Below are 24,168 nucleotides of genomic sequence, written 5' to 3' on the forward strand. Positions count from 1 at the left end.
TTTGTATATTAATACTCGTTCAACAAGTATTTATTGGATTGCGTACAAAACCTGCGCGATGATCGCAATTCATGCGTCATGCGCATGCCTGGAAAATGGAAAAATGGTTGCCATCCTAGATCAATTAAATAAGGACCTTTTCTGGCAATAAAATATACTCTGGTAATAAAATCTACTTATATAAAGATAAAGATAATATTTATATAGGCAATATGTCTTGTATGTTGGCAAACTGCGTGCGCATGTCTGCAAAAATAGGGCTGAAATTCCTTTCCATTCTAAATTTAATATATTTTTCTATTACTTTGCTACTATGGTAATCTCAATAATTAGTAAATTCTTATTTAACAAGTTTTCATTTATATTTTTTTCGAATATTCTTAAAGATTGTTAAAAAAATCGAAAATCAATAGTAACGCACGCCATGTTTGCGAGCGCTAGCACACTCGTATGCTGCACCCGTCAGGGGTTTTTGATTTTCATTTTTATTCAATATCTTTTGTCCACTTGTACACAATTTTATATTATTCACTAGGCTTAAATTCTAATATTTTTAAAGACATGCCCAAAAGTCTGTGACCATGTCTGAAAAAAAATCCTTTCGAATTTTAATGTAATATTCCTTACTCCTTTGCAATATATCAACCAAAATCCTTTCATTAAAACATCATTTCTTTTATTGGTTTCCGTTAAGATAAATAAAAAAAATAAAATTAAACGAAAGCTTCTATCTCTGTCGGAATTCGGTACCCATTCTCATTTGTCTTTCATTATTTAATTCTACTTTTCTACCTTAATACTTACTCAGCAAGTTTTCATTGCTCCTTACCAATTCCTGCAACGAAAGATTTAAAAAAAAATCGAAAATCAATACCTGCGCCATGATCGCTAGCTGCGTTTCGTACAGCGCATGTCTGGCGGGGTTGTGTCTCTCCGGGAAGGCAAAAGCGCAGCAGTGGAAGTGATGCGTCAGAAACGCCTTCTCCAAGTGCTTGAAACATACGTGCATTTTGTAATTTGCATACTAAAAGTGCATTTTTTTAGTTCCGATTAAAACAATCGTTGCCATAAAATATAAATTATATTCGTGTTATAGTTGCATAAAATTTCGGATTGTTTAAAATATGAAGGTACGTCGTGTACAAATATTGAAGTTAGGTTTAGTAACAAATATTTTATTTGTTAAAAAAAATATACAATACAATTGATCGAATAATAGCTTACAACATTTAATTTGTATGCATTTAATGCAGAAGATGAAATTATAATCTAACATTTTAGTTAAACACCAGTATATAATATAAAATATAAAACATATATAATATAAAAAATGCGTCATTACTATCCCTTTTTTCATAGTACAGTTACAAATTTTTTTTGTTACAATAAAACAAATATATTTCTCTATAATTTTTAATCCTTTTTTCAAAATACTAAAATTGTAATGAATGTATACAGAGGCACAGCTATGAAGAAAGATGAAGGGAAGAAGTGATGACGGGAGAAGAATGGTCAAGCCCAGTGTGCCTGATTTTTAAAGGTAAGTACCTATCCCTAGTTATATATTAGCGAGGGTGTGCAGCGCCGGGCTAGGGTGGAGCCCTGACCCCAGACGGACCTGCGCAGATGTTATCAATCGATATTGCAATTATTATTACCTGCTCGTAACATCAATTACTGCCCGTCTCTTTATTGGACGCTTTTCGATAATTTAGTAACTTTATTAACCACGGATAGGTATTATAAGATACATCTTTATGATATAATATATTCTTTTAAGAATATATTTAAATAGTTAGTTTCATTTTAATTTAAAATGAGTTAAGCCAAGTTTGATATTTTATTATCGAAAGTTAAAAGGAATTAAAAAAAAATATATAATGAAATATTTATTTTTGTTGACTTTTATGTTTGCATTTTTGATAACATTTTTTAAATTGTCGCGTTTGATCAGGCTTGTCAATTCGTCTGCATATAATCCTAAACTCTATCGAATGGTTTTTTATTAAAGAAAGACAAATGGAATGGACCAGATAAAGATGAACGGTATCGGTAATGCGATAGATACAAAAAAAAAATTATGTATGTATGCCTATAGTTACACTGGCTCACCCTTCGAACCTGAAGACTGACTAGCAATAATATTAAGTATTGCTGCCTGGCGGTAGAACATCTGAGTATCTACCACCCGGACGGGCTTGCACAAAGCCACATCATGAAGTATTATATATATAATATGTTAATAAGTTATTATTATATATAAGTATATGTCCAGCAGTGGACGAACATGGATGATGAATATATGTATCGTTGATGGATATTGACATCGGTTACAAAAACAAAATAAGCTCTTTCTAAAAGGGCGTTGCTCAGCGAGTCTTGAACTTGAGACCATTGGTTAAGATGTGTGTTTTTCTGTGTGTGTTTTCAGTGGATTATCTTAGCTAATATATATATATTGTAGTTTACATATCAGAAACTTATCAGAAAGAGACAAAAACACTTACTTGAAATTCATATATTGATGGAATGTATTTTAGCGAAGGCGTCTTTTCTATTCTAAGGATTTGTAACTTTTCTAGACCTTTCGTAGGAAGCGACGTGATGGCTGTGTTGCTTAGGTCCCTAAAATAATTAATATTATTTTTTGTATAACAACATTACTAGTTAATGAAAATATATTTATACTTTTTTATCCGTCTTTTGCTACAACTATGATCTACGACTTCTGCTCTTAATGTAACGAGTAATGGCTGAAATTATAACAAAGAATTCAAACAATTGGATTTATTAATGAAAATATTGCAATCACGAAATAGTACATAAAATGTTTAAAATGAAATAAATAAACGCTCGTGAATAAACTAATTCTAATTTTAAATTATTTTAAAATTAGAAAAACTTACAGTTGTCGTAACAGCAGGTTACCAGCAAAGGCCATATCATCCAATTTCTTTAACTTAGTATTTCCTTTGAAACTCCTTTAAAAATAACAATCAATGAGCTTATTTAGTCAACAAACACAATTCCGGTCATAATTTTTCATACGTCTCTATATGTGAAAAAATCAAAATCTTGAGAATCAAAAAACAAATGAAATAATGAAATACAGGCACTTACAATTTTGATATTTGTGAATTTTTAAAAGCATGAGCCGGAACTTCCTCTATCAAATTGTAATTCAATGAACTGAAATAACATAAAAACTTTTGTCACATAACATACTCATCAACAAATCATTTATTAATAAATGTTTACCTATCTAAAAGCAAGCTAAAATAATGCAATGAATTAAAAATCTTACAAACATTAATAAACTAATTACGATAAAGACGATATGCCCAGATAGTGATCTCGGCCTTAATCTCCTTTTATAAGAGTCTAAAGTAATATCAACTTATATCTTATGTTATGTTATGTGCATAGTTATAATATCCAACATATAGCTAGTTATTTTGATTTGCACTCAAATTTAAGCGATAGTCAAAATTGAGGTTTGAGTATGCGAAATTTTAAGTTAACGGCGTTTCATATAATTGAGTTACTTAAATATTAAATATTTAATTAACGTTTTAGTATTTGGCTGATAATGTTTCTATATAGATGACAATCAAGTTAATTATAATGTTCCTTAATACAAAAATTTTGTGAAAATTGAGTTGCGATTACATTCGTCCACTCATTATTGAGTATAGAGTAGTAAACTATAAAGCAAATAATATTACAAAATGGCAATAAAAATCAAAGAAAAAATTAAAAAACGATAGAAAATAGCATAAGTGGGTATATACCTATTGACTTACACTTGGTCAGCCCGGACTCGCAGCGCGTGGCTCGGGATACGTTTTATGTGATTGCCTTCGAGGTCTCTGTGAAAAAAATAATAATTTAAGTGAGATTTCAAAATAACTACTTTTTCATTAATATACCTATTTTCAAGTTATCTAAATAAAATATATACATATTATACCCGAAATCGAAACCGAAACAGTCTGTGAATGTCCCACTGCTGGGCTAAAGGCCTCCTCTCCTCATTTTGAGGAGAAGGTTTGGAGCTTATTCCACCACGCTGCTCTAATGCGGGTTGGTGGAATACACATGTGGCAGAATTTCAATATTATACGCCCATTATTAAACTAATTTCAGTATTGCTCTTAATTATATACATATATTCTCTTTATTAAAGGAGACTAGACAATTGCGCGGGATATATTATAGTGCACAACTATGTGCGCAAACACAATACTTGCTCTATTTTCTTACTCTCGTACAATGGGACGGCAAATGCGAAAAGAGCGAAAATAGTTCAGGCGAAGGACCAACGAGAGTGTGTAGTGTAGTTATAAACTATTTACTATTTTGAATGTTTCGATATAAAACCTAAAGAATATAATAATAATAAAAAATTTTCTGGCCCGACTCGGGGTTTTAACCCAGGACCTCGAGATTTGCAGCCTTATAGGCAAGGAACTATAGCAACGAAGCAATATATGTATATTTCACAAGTTTCACATTATATGTATAGACTATGATATCTCCCGCGTTTATTATTACTTTTATTTTAATTAGATTGATATTACAAGTGTGTTTAAGAATACGCCTGCGAGTTTTATTAAATGTAGTAAAACAATTAAATATAATATAAAAAAAATATTACAAAATTATTAAAATTACAATAATTTGAAACTTACATGGCCTGCAAGTACGGCAGGGATGTGTTCGCGCTGTTCTTGTCATGAACGTGACTCAAGTTAGGAACTTCCACCAGACCTGATGTCGTTATAATACTAGAAGAAATTAATTTTCTGAAGTCGTATGCACATCGATCAAATTACAAATAACCAAACAGAATTTCTAATCTTAATAATTACGCATACTTATATGGTAAGGACCTGTTTATAATAAGTCAAATGAAATAAAGTCAGATCGTAAAAATAAAATGTTCCACAGTTGGGCGGGCTATGGTCTCTCCACGCTAACGGTAGCATGCGAAAGCGGTCCCGTGGCGCTGTACCGCTGGTTTTTTAGTGGGTATTCCGATGTTCGGGGCGCATTCGGCGCCTTAGACACCGGCGAGCCCTAAATGACCCCCCCCCCCTCCTACTATTCCCGTGGGGGAAACGCGTAACGCGTTTTTCCAGCGTTGAAAAAAATGGTCTCTCCACGCTGCTTCAAAGCGGTTTGGTAAATATACATTTGACAGATATCATTCGAAACATGCACGTTTCCTCACGGTGGTTACCTTGATCGCCGAGCACGAGATGATTTATAAACACAAATTAAGTACATAATAAAAATACAGACGCGCTTATCCGGCTTTGAACCCGCAATCTACTGTTCAGATTCATGTGTTTTAACCACTGGGCCATCTCGGCTCAGATATATACCTAATAATTATACGGTATAAAAGATAACGTGCCTTCGTAGTTAGTATTTTTTACGTAAGTTATGTTCTGACATACAAATTAAATCTGCATTTTAATACAATTAAAAACTCTCATTTTTGGGAACGAGTTTTGTTTCTCGTTATATTACATAGTTATTAAGTATTCATTGCTAACCAACACTAAGTGGATCGTATTGTTTGTAATTTTATACCTTTGTGTACATTTTGAGTACTTACGTATATTCAAACATAGTTTCAGTAACATAATAAACGAAAAAGTAAAAAAATACATACGTACAATGTGCGCAGTTCAGGCAGCGCTGGTAGCGGTGGGATTCTATGCAACAACGGTGCTTGTGTTATAAAACTAGAAAAAAAACACGATAATATTGTTTATATTTCATAATAATCATCAAATTCATATAAAACTGCTTCAAGAAAACAATGGACGTTAATTACAGATAAACCTTGATATAATATGTATGTGCCGCATAACGTTTGGCTCCTTACGAAAAAACCCACGCATTAACATATTTCTGTGCAATTGTAAATAGATTAATCTAAATCAGAACACACAATTCCGTTATTTAGACAAACGTAATGAAAAGTAACTTGTAGAATTGTAATTGAAATTTTCAATTCAATGTTTTGTTTTTTTTTGTTTCATACGAAAAATATTGAAATGGGTATGATATGGTAATATCACTATAAACAAACAGTTAAAATAGAACTGGATTTTTTATCAACCTAAATCGACGCAGTAAAGATTTAATAATAAATAAGGATGTTTTATCTTTTTTGCAATAACCATTAAAATAATATATTAATAATAATGTCTGTTTGTCCTTAGTCTGGGTGTGGTTATCTATATAAGTATGTATTTGTAAGGGAAAAGTAGTATATGTAGTATATCAGTTGCCTGGTTTCCATAGCACAAGCTTTGTACAAACTTAATTTGGGATCAGATGGCCGTGTGTGAAAAATGTCCCAGGATATTAATAATAACTCTTATCTGATGCGTTTTAACGAGATAAATGGAATGAACTTCAATTGCACTCTACCGTTCGCTTCAACCATACTTACAAAGATTTGAGATTAGGCATTTTGGTCAGATCTTCAACCGCAACGTGTTCTAAATTAGGCGCGTCCATCACAGACCTGAAAATGATATAATTAGCTAGTTAATGATTGTTACTGAGGCCGTTGAGGATTTCAAATTTGGTCCTCTTTGCCTATACCATTTAAAAAAGGGCCGTCTTATGAATTTTAGAAGAAATAAGTTATTTAAAACGAGATGTACATGTGATGTATGTAAATGAATATTCATATTATATAATCACAACATAGAATTGATATTCTTTTCGTAATAATCTATTTTAATTTGTAAGTATATACGAATACGATAGTAATAGTGTAAATATGGCCGAGTTGTAACAACTGATAAACGGAACAAATAATAGAATTATTTGTTTTATTCTAAGTGAACTGTTTGCGAGCCGTTACTGAGAATTCCTGTAGGACTAATTGAAGGTTAAATTGACTATTCTTAAATACGACCATATCATAACATCAATTAGGCAATAAAACTACGTACTAACTACTCAAAAAGAAAAATATGTGACGAAACGGCGATCTCTTTCTTTTCAAAATTCGGAGTTTTCGAATAGTTATCAGGTTACCCTACAATTTAGCCAATAATATGTTTTCATTATGATACTTAAAATCGACTAATGATTAATTAATTTCATTAATGAATACCGCTTTCATATGAGACGAAGCAGGTCATAAAAATGCTTTAATACAAGCTATTTTGGCGTCAATTTACAAAAGAAAAGTATCACCTAAAGTACTTTAGGTGAAGTTAAATTAAAGCTTGTAAAAAAGGGAATAAAGAGACTGGTTAAGCTTGAAGTTTCATATTGTTTTGATTTCAGTAAATGAAAATAATTAATTTATTTTTATGTACTATATGATTAAGGGGTGATATCTCTTATAAGGAACATGAGGACATTTTGTTCGTCCGTTTATTGATTCAAATATTGCACTTACAAATGTTCAACTTGCTGAAGATCGAAGCCGGCAGCTCTTATGACTCTCGCCGTCAGACGGGTAATGTTGGAACGAAGGAGCACGACTGACTCTCTCTGGCCCGCAATTAACTTTACTGAAATAAAAAAATACCTATATTAAAATTGGAATTGAGCTGTTTCCCGTCTGCTTCTTCCATTAACTAGAAAGTGATATTTGTTGGTGTTGTGACATTATCTTAAAATATTTGAAAATTAAAGTCGTAACTAGTTTTCGAATCTAAATCGTTTCACTGCCTCGTTGATATAGTGATACATATTACCCGTATTTAAGACTGTAGATTGAGAGGTCTAAGGTTCAACCGTTGATGGACGCCAATAAATTGTTATTAGTTGTATTGATCAGAAAATTTTTAGTATTTCGAAGTTTGGAAATTAGGAGTGCAGTTCCTTTCCTCAGAAAGTTTGTAAACCAATGATTCTGCGTCTAAGCTCTATCCGTGTCACAACGGATTGCCGTTCAATCGTATTAAGTGATTGAGGCGATAGAAGCGCGTGTTGTGATACGTGACACACTCGAATATTTGGATATTTTCTAAGTATATATTATAAAACAAACTTTACAAGACGCATATTATGGCAAAGCCTGCAAATTCGAATCAGCGTCTATATTTAATACTGAATCCGCAGCGACGCCCGCATGACATTCTGTTTGTGAATGTAAGACTTGCTGCACAAATAGCATTGCTTAAGACTTTTTTAAATAAAATTGTTAGGCGGACGAGGAAATAGGCCACCTAATGGTAACTGGTAAGTGGTCACCACTGCCAGTGCCAATTGACACAGGCGCTGTAAAAAATATGTACCGTGTAAATATTATTTATTATTACTGAAATAAACATAGCCTATGTTACTTTCTAATAGTGAACGAATAAAATAAAATTGGTTCAATAACTTTCGAGTTTATCGATTACAAACAAACGTATCATTCCTATCTACAAAATTATTATAAAAGAAACTATATGTTTTTGAATGAACAAAATAATAGGTATCCAAAATATTCACACAAGAAATAAACGACTCTATTACACATATAAAAAAAATATCATTAACTGGGATGTTTCAAACTCAAAAGTGTACATTCATTTCCTTTCGAAACGTATTAAACTAAGCTATAGGAATATAAAATAATAAACACGTTTCGTAATTACTTTTTAAATAAAACAATTTAACAGACATGTTGAGGAAACGATGTTTTAAAATAGACTTTTATGTGTGATTCAGAATTAGTCAGATAAATAATTCGTAAAATGTTTTATATCTTGATAATCGTGAGATTTATTTTTTAGTTTGCAATGATTGCCGAACGTACAGTATGCTTAGCTCTCTCAAAATTATATCTCAATATAATGTCATTTTTAATTTATTCCACATATTATGTATTCTATGTATTCTACTGGTGGTAGAGCTTTGTGCAAGCTCGTCTGGGTAGGTACCACCCACTCATCAGATATTCTACCGCAAAACAGCAGTACTTGGTATTGTTGTGTTCTGGTTTAAAGGGTGAGTGAGCCAGTGTAATTACAGGCACAAGGGACATAACATCTTAGTTCCCAAAGTTGGTGGCGCATTGGTGATGTAAGCGATGGTTAACATTTCTTACAATGCCAATGTCTAAGGGCGTTTGATGACCACTTACCATCAGGTGGCCCATATGCTCGTCCGCCTTCCTATTCTATAAAAAAAAATCTATGTATAGAAAGTGTTCGTGATTTTATTTAAAGATGCTTTTAAGTGGCCAGGTTCTTATTTGGTGAAACGACCCGTTTTAAATATGGACATAAAATATTTCTCTTAACCTATTTCAGCTACGGTCTTCCTCAAAAATCAGAATCGGAACATTATTTATTGCATAAACTGTGTAAATACATTTTTAAGATCTTATTTCGACAGGCTAATTGCGCAGAACATAATATTATAGTGTATCAATCAATCGAAACAAGTGCTCATTATCCGATGAGATGACAAATCCGTACAGCACAGGACCCCCAGCCTAACGTCCTTTCCGAGGCACGGGACGGGGAATGTCAACAATGCTAACCTCCGAAGGCCAGGCTGTTCCTGAGAATTTCTTTCTTTTCACTGCCCAACTTTAACTATGGTGATTATTAATTACAGTTTTAAAATAGCATCTTTGTTTTTAATCTTACTCATAAATGCGAACGTTTAGTATATCTGTTGATGTGTGTGATGTTTGTTACTCTATCACGTTCGAACGGCTGGACAGATTATAAAGATATTGACTTGGTAGTAAGGCTTTGTGCAAGCCCTCTGGGTGGGTAGGTACTTATTACATATTCTACTGCCAAACGGCAATACTTAGCTTTGTTTGTTCCAGTATGAAGGGTGAGTATGTCTATAGACGGTGGTGAACATCAAATGGCTCATTTGTCAATAAGCCTATCAGAAATAAAAAATAATAATTGAATAGCTATTAAATTTGTTTTACGTTGTAATAAAAGCTTAAAATAAAAATATTGTTAAATATTAATTATACAAAAATATTTATATTGCTTAGCGACAGCTTGTAATTAATAAACGTTTAATTGTTCATAAACTTTAAAATGTTTTTATTTTATTCCATGCATACAAATTGAAGATAAACATGAAGCTTTAAGCTAACACGAGTACCATCGCTATTTGGTTGTGTTATCAGATAGATATGTTATATAAATAGTGATTTTATTGAACAAAGTGCAAGCGATGCATGGACCGGAATTTTCCTACGCGACGGTCACTGCCTGGAAGGTAGGTTTTTGCAGTTACTTTAAATTATAATTTATATTTAATAATATAATAAATTGGGTCTATAAATTTGAGACGTTTCATTCGCTTTTATTATTATTGTTTTTTATATAATGCTGCAAAAAGTTCAAGTTAAGTCTAAAACTTAAAACTTTAATTATTGGTACCTACGTTTGTATTGATGTTTTCGTAAATGAATTGTTTTTAAATTTTTTCGAAAAAAGAACCTTTGAAGAATCTACAGGTTCGAATGTAAAAAACATTAATGAAATTATCTTAGTTATTAAATAAAAATACTGCTTATATAACGGAAATATCTCATAATTCTGACGGTACAATAACAAAAATAAATATCGAAGTAGGTACGTTCTTATGAGCACTTTTTAATCGTCATATAACAGGATTGAATTGAATGTAAAGTTACCACCGGTTCGGAATATAGATTTTATCAAAGATAACTCAGTATTTATTTCATTTCTTAAATAAAATAAATACTTGACGTATGCAATCTACGAATGCTAACAACACGCTTTTTTATCAATAATATTGTTTTGTGTACTAAGCCTCAGTTATCATGTTTTTTTTTTAAATTAACTAATGCTTTATTTTGAAATTTAACGTAAAATAAGAATTACATATTTTTTATACTTTAAAGTCTACTATATTAAAATATAAAAAGGAAAGAAATATGTTATTGAACTAAAATCCTACTACTATTATAAACGTGAAAGTTTGTATGTGTGGATGGATGTTTGTTACTCTTTCACGCAAAAACTACTGAATGGATTTCAATTAAACTTTCCAATAATATAGCTTATACATCAGAATAACACATAGGCTACAATTTATAAAGATATTGTGTGAGCTGTCCAAAATATGACATTAAATGTCAAGTAACTAGGAAAAAACCTACCTTCCTGCGAGCTATTCTGGCGTGCGCTGCCATAAACGTTAGTTACACATAATTATGTAATGTATGATAGACATCATTTAGTTTAAATGCGCGATACTACGTTTGCGGTGTAGCGAGCGGTACGGCGCGGTTCGCCTCCGGCGGCGGTGGCGGGCGGTGCGACGCACTTGTGTGGGGGAAGAAGGCGCTCATCGCTGAGTGCGCGACCCGAACGCGGGCAGAAGCGCGAGGGCAGACATCGTTGACTGTTGTCTCCGTTTTGCGAATTTTCATGGTTATAGCGATTTTTTAAAAACGGATTGTACTTCAAGTAATATAGGCCCAAGATTAGGTATTGGCAGTTTTTTTTTTGGTTAGGAGTTACACTTAAATAAGATACTTCATTTTTATTTAAATTAATAGATATAGGTTACTTACCTGTTCATTATACCGAATTCCTTCTTTTTTTTGTAAATTACAGAGGTTGTAGGTAGGTTAGTAATTGGTCCTTTTTTGGTTGATTTATAATATTGTAAATAACGTGATGTATATCAATGCGAGTTACTGAACTAGGAAGGCACATTGTGAAGGCCACAATTTTAACTGGAGAAGCCAAGGGAGACAATGTTCTTATACCGCGCATCCCAATCATACCCAATAACTTGCCATTCAATTTTAAACGCCTGCAGTTCCCGTTAAAAGTCGCATTTTCAATGACGATCAACAAATCGCAGGAGCAAACCTTAAAGGTAGCAGGCATACATTTAGGCACGCCATGTTTTTCTCACGGTCAGCTCTATGTGGCTTGCTCACGTGTTTCCAAAGCAAAAAAATCTGCATGTTTATGCTGAAGGAAAAAAATCGTTAAATATAGTTTATAAGAGCATACTGCAGTAGCTAGATAACTATAGGCCTATGATCAGGGTTCTGCAGTGCCTAATTACCGTATATTTATTATATTGCCAATTTTCTTATGTTAAAATATTGTCAAGCAGTTATATTTTTCAAATGCGACTCAAAAAATATTTATGTCATAATGTTAGTTCTTTTCTACGCCACGCTAATATAAGCTACTCCAAATACTAATCCTGCGTAGACGAAGTCGCGGGCACCAGCTAGTGTTATATATAAGTTATAATATTTACACGGATACGAATTCGATGGAGCACGACAACGAGAAAACTCATAATCGTGATCGCATTGACGATGTCGACACAAGTGTTTATTGAACGTGACAACTTCATTAGCTGTTTATATTTATTTTGGGGAGGGCGCAAACATTGAGTTCTGAGCAAAGAATACAGTTCTTAGTTAAAAACAATATATTATATATAGAGGAATACAAATACGCGAGTAATTTAATATAAAATTCATATTTAATTATTATTTTTTATCTTTAAAGTATAATTTTTGTTCATGTCTTAATAGATTAAGAATCTCCTTAATTTTCAGATTTTTATGCTTAGCTTCATTAAATGTGTTAATATATATTAGGACCCGTCTTTACTTTGCACGGGTAAATTAAAAAGTTTGACTATTATATTTAAAAAAAAAAAAGAGATTAAGTAAAATTTTAATTAGGTATTCTTAAAATGCAAATAATATCGTAACCACACTGTGCTAAAATAGCAAATCATATTAAACAGTATACATCGAGTTTAAATGGAAATCTTTACCGGGACGATACTGAAGTTGTCAAAAATCAATTATCCTTATTAATTAATTTACAGTTTAATAGTATAATTATATATTTTGTTTCTGTTCCTAAATTTTCTTCACGTGTTTATGCTTAGCCTAAAGGTTGACTGTTAGAGAATGCCTTTAGGCATTAAGTCCGCCTTTTATCCTACTACACATTGTATGGTGGTCAAAAAAGTATTCAAATAAATTAATAAATTTTCCAACACCTATTACTTATCTACACCTGATATTAGTAAAAGTTCTAATTTTTACTAGTATCTGCCTGTCATTAGTATTATCTGTCTGTTAACTTATAAAGACTAAACCACAGAACGGAACATAATGAAATTTGACACGGTTAAGAACAGAAATATAAATTACGGAATTAACGTGAATAAAAATGAAGGCGGGTAAAGTCTCGGGGAAGAGCCGCTACGTACTTACGAACAACAAGATGTCGCTTATCGCACATTTATTAATCTAAGTGACTGTTGTGAGTTTTGCTGTATGTAGGTCGATAGGATAATTCAATTACATTCTCATATGGATATAGTGGATGTCCATTAGGTAATACAGTTTTCATTACATAGTGTTCGCTACGATAAAGGAAATTTATGGAATCATCTTTTCGATTGAAGGGTTTGGATATTTTTTTTTATTAATAATTTGTTATATGATGTCTTCCTGACCGATTTCGGCCGCGGCGGCAAGTCTCAAGAGACATTAGGCAACTGCGCAGAACATATTATAATGCACAAGTGTGTGCGGATACACAGGTACACTCTCTATTCCCTCACTCTCATAATCCGATGGGACAGCAACCCGACACGACTGGAAAGAGTTCAGGCGCAGGACCAACGGCTTTACGTGCTTTCCGAGGCACGGGAGTGTACGCACTTCCACAACATACACATTCCGGACTGCTACTGCGAATTTTCGACAGGAAGTCCCCGAGGTCCTAGGATTTGAACCCAGGACCTCGGGATCTCCGGATTTATATCTAGCCACTACACTAACGAGGCAGGCAATTTTAATTTGGTATATACTAGTAGTTTGAAGGTAGATTTTGGCTTCCTGATGATTAGAAATCACTTCTATAAAATATTAGTTACTGGGTTAAGATAGTATGTATGTATGTTATGTAATAAAATAAAAATATACGTTTTAGATTTTGTTATTGGTAATTAATTTGTGAAAAAAGACATTTTTATCTTTACTCTTTACCTGTAAATGGCTGGACCGTTTTTGATGAAATTGTGTATTTGACTGGGTGGATAGTCTAGATTGAACTCGATGGATGGCTTTGCGATCAGGTACCAGATTATTTTTATAATAAATGTATAAGCTATTAATATAATAAAATTGTAAACTGACAGTTTGTTCAAATATAATGTTAAAAATTTGGACCAATTTTATAGACAATACTTGTGTTCAAAGGCTTATTTTTAGACATAAAATCGTGTGTATTTATCTCGATAAAATAATAAGAGCCGGTGATATAACAATAAAAACATTATGCAAATATTCGATAAATACGAAACCCTGTAATTAACTAAACTGTAACTTATATAGAAACGAAATGAAACAGTTAAATCGCTTAGACTATTAGCTATTCAAGAGAGATGACGCAGCGTGGGATGCCCTCAAGCAAGCCAGATGGACCAGTGAACTCATGGCCTGAAGTAGGTGGCGAGACCGACTGGTTAGTCAAGCCTCACAACTCACCAGCCGCTTTCGTCACTTGCTTAGGTCATGTATAAATTCGGAGTACTCGGAGCACCTTGGGAGAGGCCAGCAGTGAATTACGATTAGTTGATGATGATATTGTATTATGTAAAAGTGAACTTATATTTTCAATGGCATGACATGACAGAACCGAAAGATAAATAGAACCATATAAATAGAAACCATAAAATATTTATGATATAACTTTACCATGATTCTTGAATTATGCCTAGTACCTATATACCTACAGGACTAGCAAAACCACGCTGACGTGTCCTTTACATATATATATAGGTATATAAACGATTATGTGCTGCAATACCATTTAATGGCTAGTTACAACAAAGTGAGTAATGTTAAATCTTTTTTTTTACCTTCAGTAATCGGTGACACACTTCCGAAGTTTATTTTATACCTCAAACGGATAAATATTAACTTCCAACAATATTTTTTTCTTTTTTGACTGCCTTATTGGTAAAGTGGCTAGTATATAAATTTATTTTAATTATATTTGTTATAAGTATATAACGAATCGTCCGCACAAGTCTATAGGTACGTCGAATCCGTCGTGAATCGGTAATTTCAAAGATGTCGAGTGAACAAGCCCTAGCGATAGCGATACCTTCTCTTTTACTTTGCATTTTGGAATTATAAAATGGCTTGGAATCTCAAGATTGACACAGACTGACACGCACCGTTGGAAGGGCCACGATGCGGTGCGTGGCTGTGTGTGGTCATCGCCCGTGCGTCAATATTCCGCAGAATCAAGCACTGTGGGAAGCCACCTTTAGATCGCAGGCCCGAGATATTGGATTTAAACCCCAGGTGGAACCAATAAAATGTTAATGGATTTTTTTGTAGAGATATCCTCAGTAACAGCTCGCAGTTTAATAAATGCCAGTGTTGTGTGTTCATCGAAGATCTCTCACGGGTCGTGAACATATTACACACATAGTGTGTTGAAAAGTCATACCGAAAATAATCATACGCAAACAACGCAAAATGTGAGCGTACGGTTAGGAATCATTGTTTGCTTATTACCGAATGAAACAATAGTAATATTGCGGATACTCATGCGCGCATGTTATGACGACTTTCTGGCACAGATATCTGGCTTCAAGGCCATTGTCGGCAGTTTGGAATTTAGCTCGGAACAGTATATATAAATTTTGTTGTTTTTTTTTTTGTTGAAGTTACTTTCTCCGTACCCGTTACTATATATACACTGCTTTAGGTGTCCTTCGTTAGAGTTATTGTTATAACTTAAAAAAACAATAATTAAATATAAGATACAGGTATTGGAATCATTCATTAGAATTATGTGGCTTAAGGTGATATGATTTTATGCCTCGTTCTTCTAGTGACTATAACTTATAAGGCCGCAAACTCCTCTAATCCCCCGCAAAGGACCTGAGTTCAAACCCCGGTTTTGGTATGGAATTTGGCAGTGTTTACTCTCCCGTGCATCGTCCTATTCTTAAACTCATACTAGTTGTGTTGGATTTTCCGTTCACTAGAAATATGAGAGTAAGATAATAGAGTGCATTTACGTTTACGAAAACTCTTGTGCTATATAAAGCTTGTGAAGTTTAGGTGGCTAGTTTCCCTTGAGAATGGCTGCCATGGCCGAAATCGTTTAGGAGGACATAATCCTGCCTGTAATAACATTGACTAACTTTTTTAAATAGAACAAAGCAATACAAACAGTTTTTATTTTGTCGAATAGAAAATTAATAAGAGATTCTTACACATACAGCAATTACTAGGAATAATAACGCTATTTCAATGATATAAAAAATTTCAATACAATGTTTTCACACAAGTCTTCAATTTGTTTGTTGCATGTAATACGAGTACCATTTAACCTAATTGTATGCACTTAAGGCCCCTCTTGACAGCCGATGGATATGCTATTCTTAGAACCACAGAAGAAGTCAGGTCAGCCAAAACATACATTTGCAATGTCAATACGAATAAATGAAAACCCGGTCGACCTCATTTGTGCTGTTAAAATGAATTATTGTTTCAGATGAGTCTCAGACAGTTCGTCGAAATATTCATATATATTATATTATTATTTATACGGGCTTTAAAGAAATCGAATTACAATAAATTTTATTTGAAGGCATATCATTTTTTATCAAAAGCATCTATTCATTAAGAAACGCTTGTAATTAAGGCCTAATTAAGGGCTAAGGCCTCCTCTCCCTTTTTGAGGAGAAGGTATGGAGCTTATTCCACCACGCTGCTCCGATGCGAGTTGGTGGAATACAAATGTTGCCACATTTGTATTCAGTGAAATTAGACACATGCAGGTTTTCTCACGATGTTTTCCTTCACCGTATAGCACGAGATGAATTATAATCACAAATTAAGCACATGAAAATTCAGTGGTGCTTGTCCGGGTTTGAACCCACGATCATCGGTTAAGGTTCACGCGTTCTTACCACTGGGCCATCTCGGTCAGTCCTCTGGGCCATCTCGGTCACTCAGTCAGTTTGCCTCACTCTGTGACTGATAATGCGTCACACCGATCGTGTTCTCAACACACATTTTTTTTTTCATAATACCATCAATTACAATTTAATTTATCAAACATTTTTTCCCGAGCTGGGTTCTGGTTTTTGGTAAGACTAAGATACTCGCATGTCTAGACTATTTACACAACAGTCCGGCTGCGGTCGAGTAAAGTTGGATCGGAAGAGAATCGGAAACGTATAAATCGTATCGTAACTGTTATAAATTAGTCGATTTTGTCCCCAGTTACGATTGAGTTGAGGTTTATTTTTGTGTATAAATACTTACACAATATCCTTTACAGTTTAAATGAAAGAAATATGACGTCCCATTAGTAACACGCAGCACAAATTCATTATAATACATACTACTACTTCAACACTATTAGTGTTAATATTATTTCGCACAAAGTTAAGTTCTCCAGTTCAGTTCAGTTAAGCATTGCTCCAGCAACATAAAGAGCTCAGAGTTCAGTTATTGATATGATCAATTATTAACTACTAGCTACTAGTCCTGGCTTCACACAGGTAAAACAATGGTCTATATAAAACGTTTATTATCGTAATACATATAAATCTATTGGTTTACGCGGCGAACGTCAGGAAAGCTCCCAGTCGGCATGAGTTTTTCCAATATGTTCAATAATTATCGTTATATTTTCGAAAATTTACACAAAACCTTTAATTAATTACATATCTTAACCTTCCTGAAGAATCACTACGTCCATTGATGAAAACCATTGCGTAGTGTTTGAGTTTATCGCGATCAGACACGCGGCGAGGGGACTTTTGTTTTGACTATAAAAGATTATTCTTTAGTTAAAGTAACTTTTTTTACTACTTTTCATGCTGAATACAAATAAAATTAATAAATTTAAAAATTACTTTCTGTTTTTTAGAAAAAAATTATAAGTTTATGCAAAAATTAACAGATTATATTGTACTTGTATCTATTACAAGAACGGAGACGTGATTTTGAATTTATTGAAGACTAAATAATTATTTAGTAATTTCAGTAAAATGGATTATCATCATAATAATAAGCATATAAAATGGTGAATTGTTTATGTAATAAATGAATTTATAGTCATTCCAACGCGTAAAACGGTTGTTTTGTCGTTTTTAACGACGGACACACTTCAAATAATCAAGCTTTACTGACTCGTAAAAGTATTTACAGAGTCGTAACCCTTGTTTTTGATTATTATATTATTGTACAGAGAAAACACTTTAAGGTTCTATTTCATAAAGGAATTTACAGACGAGGCAATATACTAATTATTTTAAAACCCACTGCTAAAGAAGATTTATTAAAAAAATCAAAATAAACTATTATATATAATAAACTATATATTGCCGGCCTTTTAGAAACGAAACACCTTATTTATTGAATGTTCCCGAGTAGGTAATATTGGTTTTGAATGATCGCCGACGCCATGTGGTGTGGAGTGGTTGTGCGAGGCAGAAAATGCCTTGAACCGTAACATGAGCTGTAAATATATTTATTTGTAGTGTACAGTGATCTTCAATGCGCTGCTTTGAGATCAAAGATGCTATAATGATCTTTGGAACTTTACCATGTGCGTGCATCCCGATGTTATGTTCCATGTCTATATTTACATTGGCTCATTACTTTCAAACATTTTCCATTCGATCACAACAAAATAAACACTTAGCACGTGACCATGAAAGGGATAGCGTCGTTATAACCTCCGGCAATGTAATAGGGTCGCTGTTGAAACCTAAATATATTTATTAGTGTCTAATTTAATGTGATTGATTCTTTTGATTAATGTGAATTTGAATTGATTTGATTTAATTCAGATTTTTTATATTGTAATTTTTGTCTTTTTACTATTTATTTTTGTATTTATTATGAATGATTTTATTATTATTATTATTATTATTAAATATGACACATGTTTTGATTATTTCGCATTACTGTATTTCAAATAAATTAATTAATATAAGTAAATAGTTTTTAAAGAAATAAAATCGACTTACTAATACATCCAGAGTTTTTCGCGTCTTCAATAACATGGGTCAATTTCGTTTCTGAACGAATTGTTGTTATTATATTTGTATTTCATAAAAAAATAATAAATTTACAAAATAGTAAATAATATTCTCTAGATATTAACAACTGTAGAGATTATTCCTCAATTTTTATATTTTAAAACCATTTACTTTTTTAATAGACACGGAAAGAGTATCAGATAACTGGTTCACATATCAATTATAAGATAATAATTACATATTGACCTTGACTGACAGTTTTAGATACGTCGTTATGCGCGAGATTGATAACGATGATAAGAAGACGGTTTCGATACTAATCATAGTTATAGTAAGCAATATAAAAAAATATGAGAAAAGCCTAAGCAAGTCAAATACCTAGCTTGTGTTCTAGTAATGTGTAGTAATGTTTGTTTACTTATAGTTTGCAAAATATCTATGTATAATTAATTTACATTAATGTTATGTCCAGAGGGTGGATCTACCAGTTATCTGTCCGATAGCTGGTTGGAATCACTGCGGGTACGCGACCCCGGACTGCTCTAGCTACTAGTGTCACATTCCTGTATCTTCCGTGATCACAGTATCCTCCCCCCTCTCCTTGATACGTTGTTTCCCAAAATTATCCCAGCGTCACGCCAAAGAAGAAGGAAAACTAATATTAAACCCGGAGCGGTGCCTCCGTTTAGGCGTAAGCCAGTCACCTGCGGCCAAACCAGCACCACACGTATTGACTCGTCCTTCCTGCGGATCCTGCTGGGGAGGAGGAGAGGGTGGCATGGGTACTGGGCAAGCCCGTGTTGCCATAAAGTCGCCTGGCCCAGGCGTAGCAGCATCCACGGAGAGGACACTTCGCTCACCTGTCTTGCAGGTGGAAAACAACACGGAGAGTGGCAGTCACTGGTTATAAGTCAGCACGAATAGGCGTAAGTGCGGACGCCAGGGGCCACTCTTGACAGTAGGAGGATCCATCGTAGATCCATTGATCAGTTACCGCTTGCTTTAAGTCGGGCAGCCCCCGATCAATAAGGTACTGATCCGCCTCAGCGTTAACTTGTTCCGCCTGGGTGAACGGAACACAAGCCTTACAGCTGGACGTTGACGCTGTGACATTAACCACCTGCTCAAAGAAACAAAAATCTCAAAACCCACAACAACGCTGCTTACATGCGCTTTGCGACATGGAATGTCCGAACGATGAGGACAGGCTTCCCGAACACCTACGGAAGCTCCGATTGCGCCCAAAAACTGCGCAAAACTTACAGTATCGACGTGGAGCTTAAAAGGCTCAATATCGATATCGTAGCCTTACAAGAGACCAGAACTGAAGACGAAGGGTCTTTGCGTGAAGCTAACTACACTTTTTACTGGAAGGGCAAGAGTTCCTTGGAAACACGAGAGCATGGTGTAGGTTTCGCGGTTCGAAACCATCTCATCAACGCCATAGAGACACCTGTAGGCGTTTCCGAGCGGATTATGGTCTTGCGTCTAAATACAAAAAGCGGCTTTGTCACGCTAATTTCCGCTTACGCACCGACGCTTAGTTCAAAACCTGAGACCAAGGATCAATTCTACGGCCAGCTCGATGAGACAGTGCGCAGGGTGAATCCAACTGACAGACTGCATATTTTGGGTGACTTTAATGCCCGCGTCGGTCAGGGTACATCAGCCTGGCCTGAATGCCTCGGTGCACACGGCATAGGCAAGCTTAACGACAACGGACAACGACTGTTGGAGTTTTGCTCAAGGCACCAGCTGTGTGCTACCAACACCTTTTTTAAAGGCAAAATGATGCGGAAAGTCTCGTGGATGCACCCTCGATCTAAACACTGGCACCAATTAGACCTTGCTCTAACAAGAAGGAGGGATCTACGGGAGACGCTCCACACGCGGGCGTTTCACAGTGCCGATTGCGACACCGATCACAGCCTCGTCGCTACTAAAGTCCGACTTGTCCCTAGAAGAGTCCATTCTTCCAAGCCACTCGGTCGAAAAAAGATAAATCTTTTCAAGACTCGTGACATGGAAGTAGTGGAGTCATTTGGGGAACTCGTCCGCGAAGAAGTTGCAACTTGGGATAGTACGGCATCAGCGCTAGTCAAATGGGAAAAAGTCAAGTCTCTTCTCACTGACACTGCAGGCAAGATTTTTGGCTATCAAAAGGCAAAATCTTACGACTGGTTTCAAGAAAACGAGAAGCACTTACTTCCCTTGATTGACTCGAAACGCCAAGCCGCTTTAAATTTTCGCCTTAACCCTTGCGATGCGACGCGTAAAGATCTCACGAAGGCAAAAGCCTCACTCCAGCGTAGCAGGCGCTTCTTTGTAAATGCGTATTGGACAGAGCTTTGCCAAAGCATCCAAGCGTGCGCAAACGCGGGGGATATTGGCTGGGTGTACGCGGGCATCAAAAGAGCTCTTGGACCTACTCCAAAAAAGACGGCACCTCTCAAGGAAACCGACGGTTCTGTTATAACAGACAGCACCCGTCAGATGGCAAGATGGGTAGAATACTACAAGGGGCTCTACTCGTGCCCAGTGGATATTCAGCCAGAAGCAATGGAGCTTGTCCCGAATCTGGCAACTTGGCACGAGCTAGACGTTGCACCCACAGTAGAGGAACTTTATCTGGCCGTCAAGAAGCTCAAATGTGGAAAGAGCCCCGGAAAAGACGATGTTGTCACCGAAGTCGTCAAGCTTGAGTGCCTCTTGCCCATCCTTCATAACCACCTGGCTAAGTGCTGGGAAGAAAACTACGTCCCTCAGGATATGCGAGATGCTAACATCGTCACTCTTTATAAAGGCAAAGGCGATCGTGGCGACTGCAACTGTTACCGCGGAATATCTCTTCTTAGCATCGTCGGTAAAGCCTTTGCCAGGGCCATTTTAGGCAAACTACAAAGGCTCGCCGACCGCGTATACCCTGAGGCACAATGTGGTTTTAGGTCCCAACGGTCAACTGTCGACATGATATTTTCACTCAGACAGCTACAAGAAAAGTGTAGGGAGCAACATACCCCCCTAGTCATTGCATTTGTAGACCTAAATAAGGCTTTTGACTCCGTGAGCAGAGAGGGGTTGTACTCGGTTCTTGTCAGAATTGGATGCCCCCCAAAACTCCTAAGGATAGTGCAATCGTTCCACGAAGGTATGGAAGTTACCGTCCTGCACAATGGCAACGCATCCACGCCATTCGACGTACGCCGTGGTGTTCGTCAAGGTTGTGCACTGGCCCCCACCTTGTTCGGAATATTCTTCTCAGTGCTTCTGAAGGTTGCTTTTGGAGATGAACAGCAAGGCGTCCACTTACACACGCGAACCGATGGTAGGCTGTACAACATCTCAATGCTCAAGTCCAAACGCTACAGGAAGGACCTATTTGTAGATAGTCTCCTCTTCGCTGACGACGCTGCCTGCGTTGCTCATGACCAAGCTCAACTCCAGAGTCTAATGGACAAATTTGCCAGAGCGTGCGACCTCTTTTCAATGTCCATAAACTGCAAGAAGACCGTTATTTTAGCGCAAGGATGTTTAGAGCAACCAGTCATCTTGCTTAACGGCGCACCTTTACAGGTGGTTAACAAATTTTGCTACCTTGGGTCGCATTTGTCGAGCAATCTCTCGCTTGATGCAGAGATCGACTTCCGCATCGGCAAAGCAGCCTCTACGTTCGGGAGGCTCTGTTCAAGGGCTTGGGATAACAGACACCTTACGGTAAAAACGAAAATGCTTGTTTACCAATCATGTGTCCTAAGCACACTCTTGTATGGAGCAGAAACGTGGACAACGTACGCAAAACAAGAACGCCGACTAAACACATTTCACTTGCGCTGTCTTCGGAGCATTCTGGGCATCACATGGCAGGATCGCGTGACAAACGAGTCTGTTCTAGGCGAGGCACAGCTGCCTAGCATCATGGCCATTCTAAAAAAAAAACGGTTACGGTGGCTGGGACACGTGCATCGAATGGAGCAGACCCGTCTTCCAAGGCAAATACTACTGGGAGAGGTTGTGGATGCAAAGAGGTCTGTTGGGCGGCCTATGCTCCGTTACAAAGATTGCGCTAAGCGTGATATGGTTGCGTTTAACATCCCTAGCAATCGATGGGAGGAACTGGCAGAGGACCGTGCCAAGTGGCGACGCCTTATTCACGAAGGTCAATCAAAGCATGACAATGACTGGTTTAAACTACTAAAAGAAAAACGCACTAGGCGTCATGAGCGGGCTTCAAACCCCCGCCCATCTTGGGGCGCATACACTTGTCGGAAGTGCGGCCGGAGGATCCTCTCTCGCATTGGTCTATTCAGTCATGAACGCAAGTGCCTTCGCGATGCCGCTTAAATCATCTGTCAAAGATGCAGAGGCCTATATATATACATTAATGTTACATTTTTCACAGATATATCGAAAGTGTGCTACGGGAATCGCCGTACTAGTCGGCAGTTGAGAGACTATTTAGAGGCGAGGTGTGGGTATCGACTTTGCCTCTAGATAGTTTCTGAACTTCCGTGCTACCAGTCTGCACATACAGTTTGAAGAATATCTATGTTTACTTTTTGAGCTAGCAGTCTGCAAATAAAGTTTGAAGAATATGTATATATACTTTTTGTTATTTTGTTTATTGACAGATATATATAGTACGCTGCAGGTATCGTCGTAGTAGTCGGCAGTTTAGAGACTATAGAGACGGGGTGTGGATACTACCTTGTCTCTAGAGTTTCTATGTACTTTCGTGCTACCATCTGCATATGCGCGTCTAGTTTGAAGAACATTGATGTGTACTTTTATGTTACATTTTTCGAAGATATAGTCCAAGTGTGCTGCAGGAATCACTATGGTAGTTGGCAGTTGAGAGACTATTTAGAGGCGAGGTGTGACTATCGACTTTGCCTCTAGATAGTTTCTGAACTTTCGTGCTATCAGTCTGCGTATATAGTTTGAAGAAAACGTATGTATACTTTTTGTTATTTTTTGTTATATTGTTTACAGATATATCAAATGTGTGCTTCAGGAATCGCCGTAGTAGTCGGCAGTTGAGAGACTATTTAGAGGCAAGGTGTGGTCTGACTTTGCCTCTAGATAGTTTCTGAACTTTCGTGCTACCAGTCTGCATATATAGTT

The 24,168-nt window shown here is 35.8% G+C and overlaps 1 protein-coding gene across 1 annotated transcript in view; it reads right to left on the reverse strand.

Moving 5' to 3' along the window:
• LOC126773720 (lutropin-choriogonadotropic hormone receptor-like) overlaps positions 1–24,168 on the reverse strand; it is a 61,183-nt gene that overhangs the window by 3,681 nt on the left and 33,334 nt on the right. The window contains exons 2-10 of the mRNA XM_050494817.1: positions 7,436–7,550; positions 6,470–6,544; positions 5,685–5,753; positions 4,692–4,787; positions 3,804–3,869; positions 3,121–3,189; positions 2,907–2,981; positions 2,508–2,625; positions 875–991 (exon numbers count right to left, since the gene is read on the reverse strand). Coding sequence (XP_050350774.1) covers positions 875–991; positions 2,508–2,625; positions 2,907–2,981; positions 3,121–3,189; positions 3,804–3,869; positions 4,692–4,787; positions 5,685–5,753; positions 6,470–6,544; positions 7,436–7,550 — 800 coding nt within the window. The remainder of the gene's footprint in view (positions 1–874; positions 992–2,507; positions 2,626–2,906; positions 2,982–3,120; positions 3,190–3,803; positions 3,870–4,691; positions 4,788–5,684; positions 5,754–6,469; positions 6,545–7,435; positions 7,551–24,168) is intronic.

This window comes from Nymphalis io, chromosome 15 (genome assembly GCF_905147045.1).
Source record: "Nymphalis io chromosome 15, ilAglIoxx1.1, whole genome shotgun sequence".
NCBI lineage: Eukaryota > Metazoa > Arthropoda > Insecta > Lepidoptera > Nymphalidae > Nymphalis > Nymphalis io.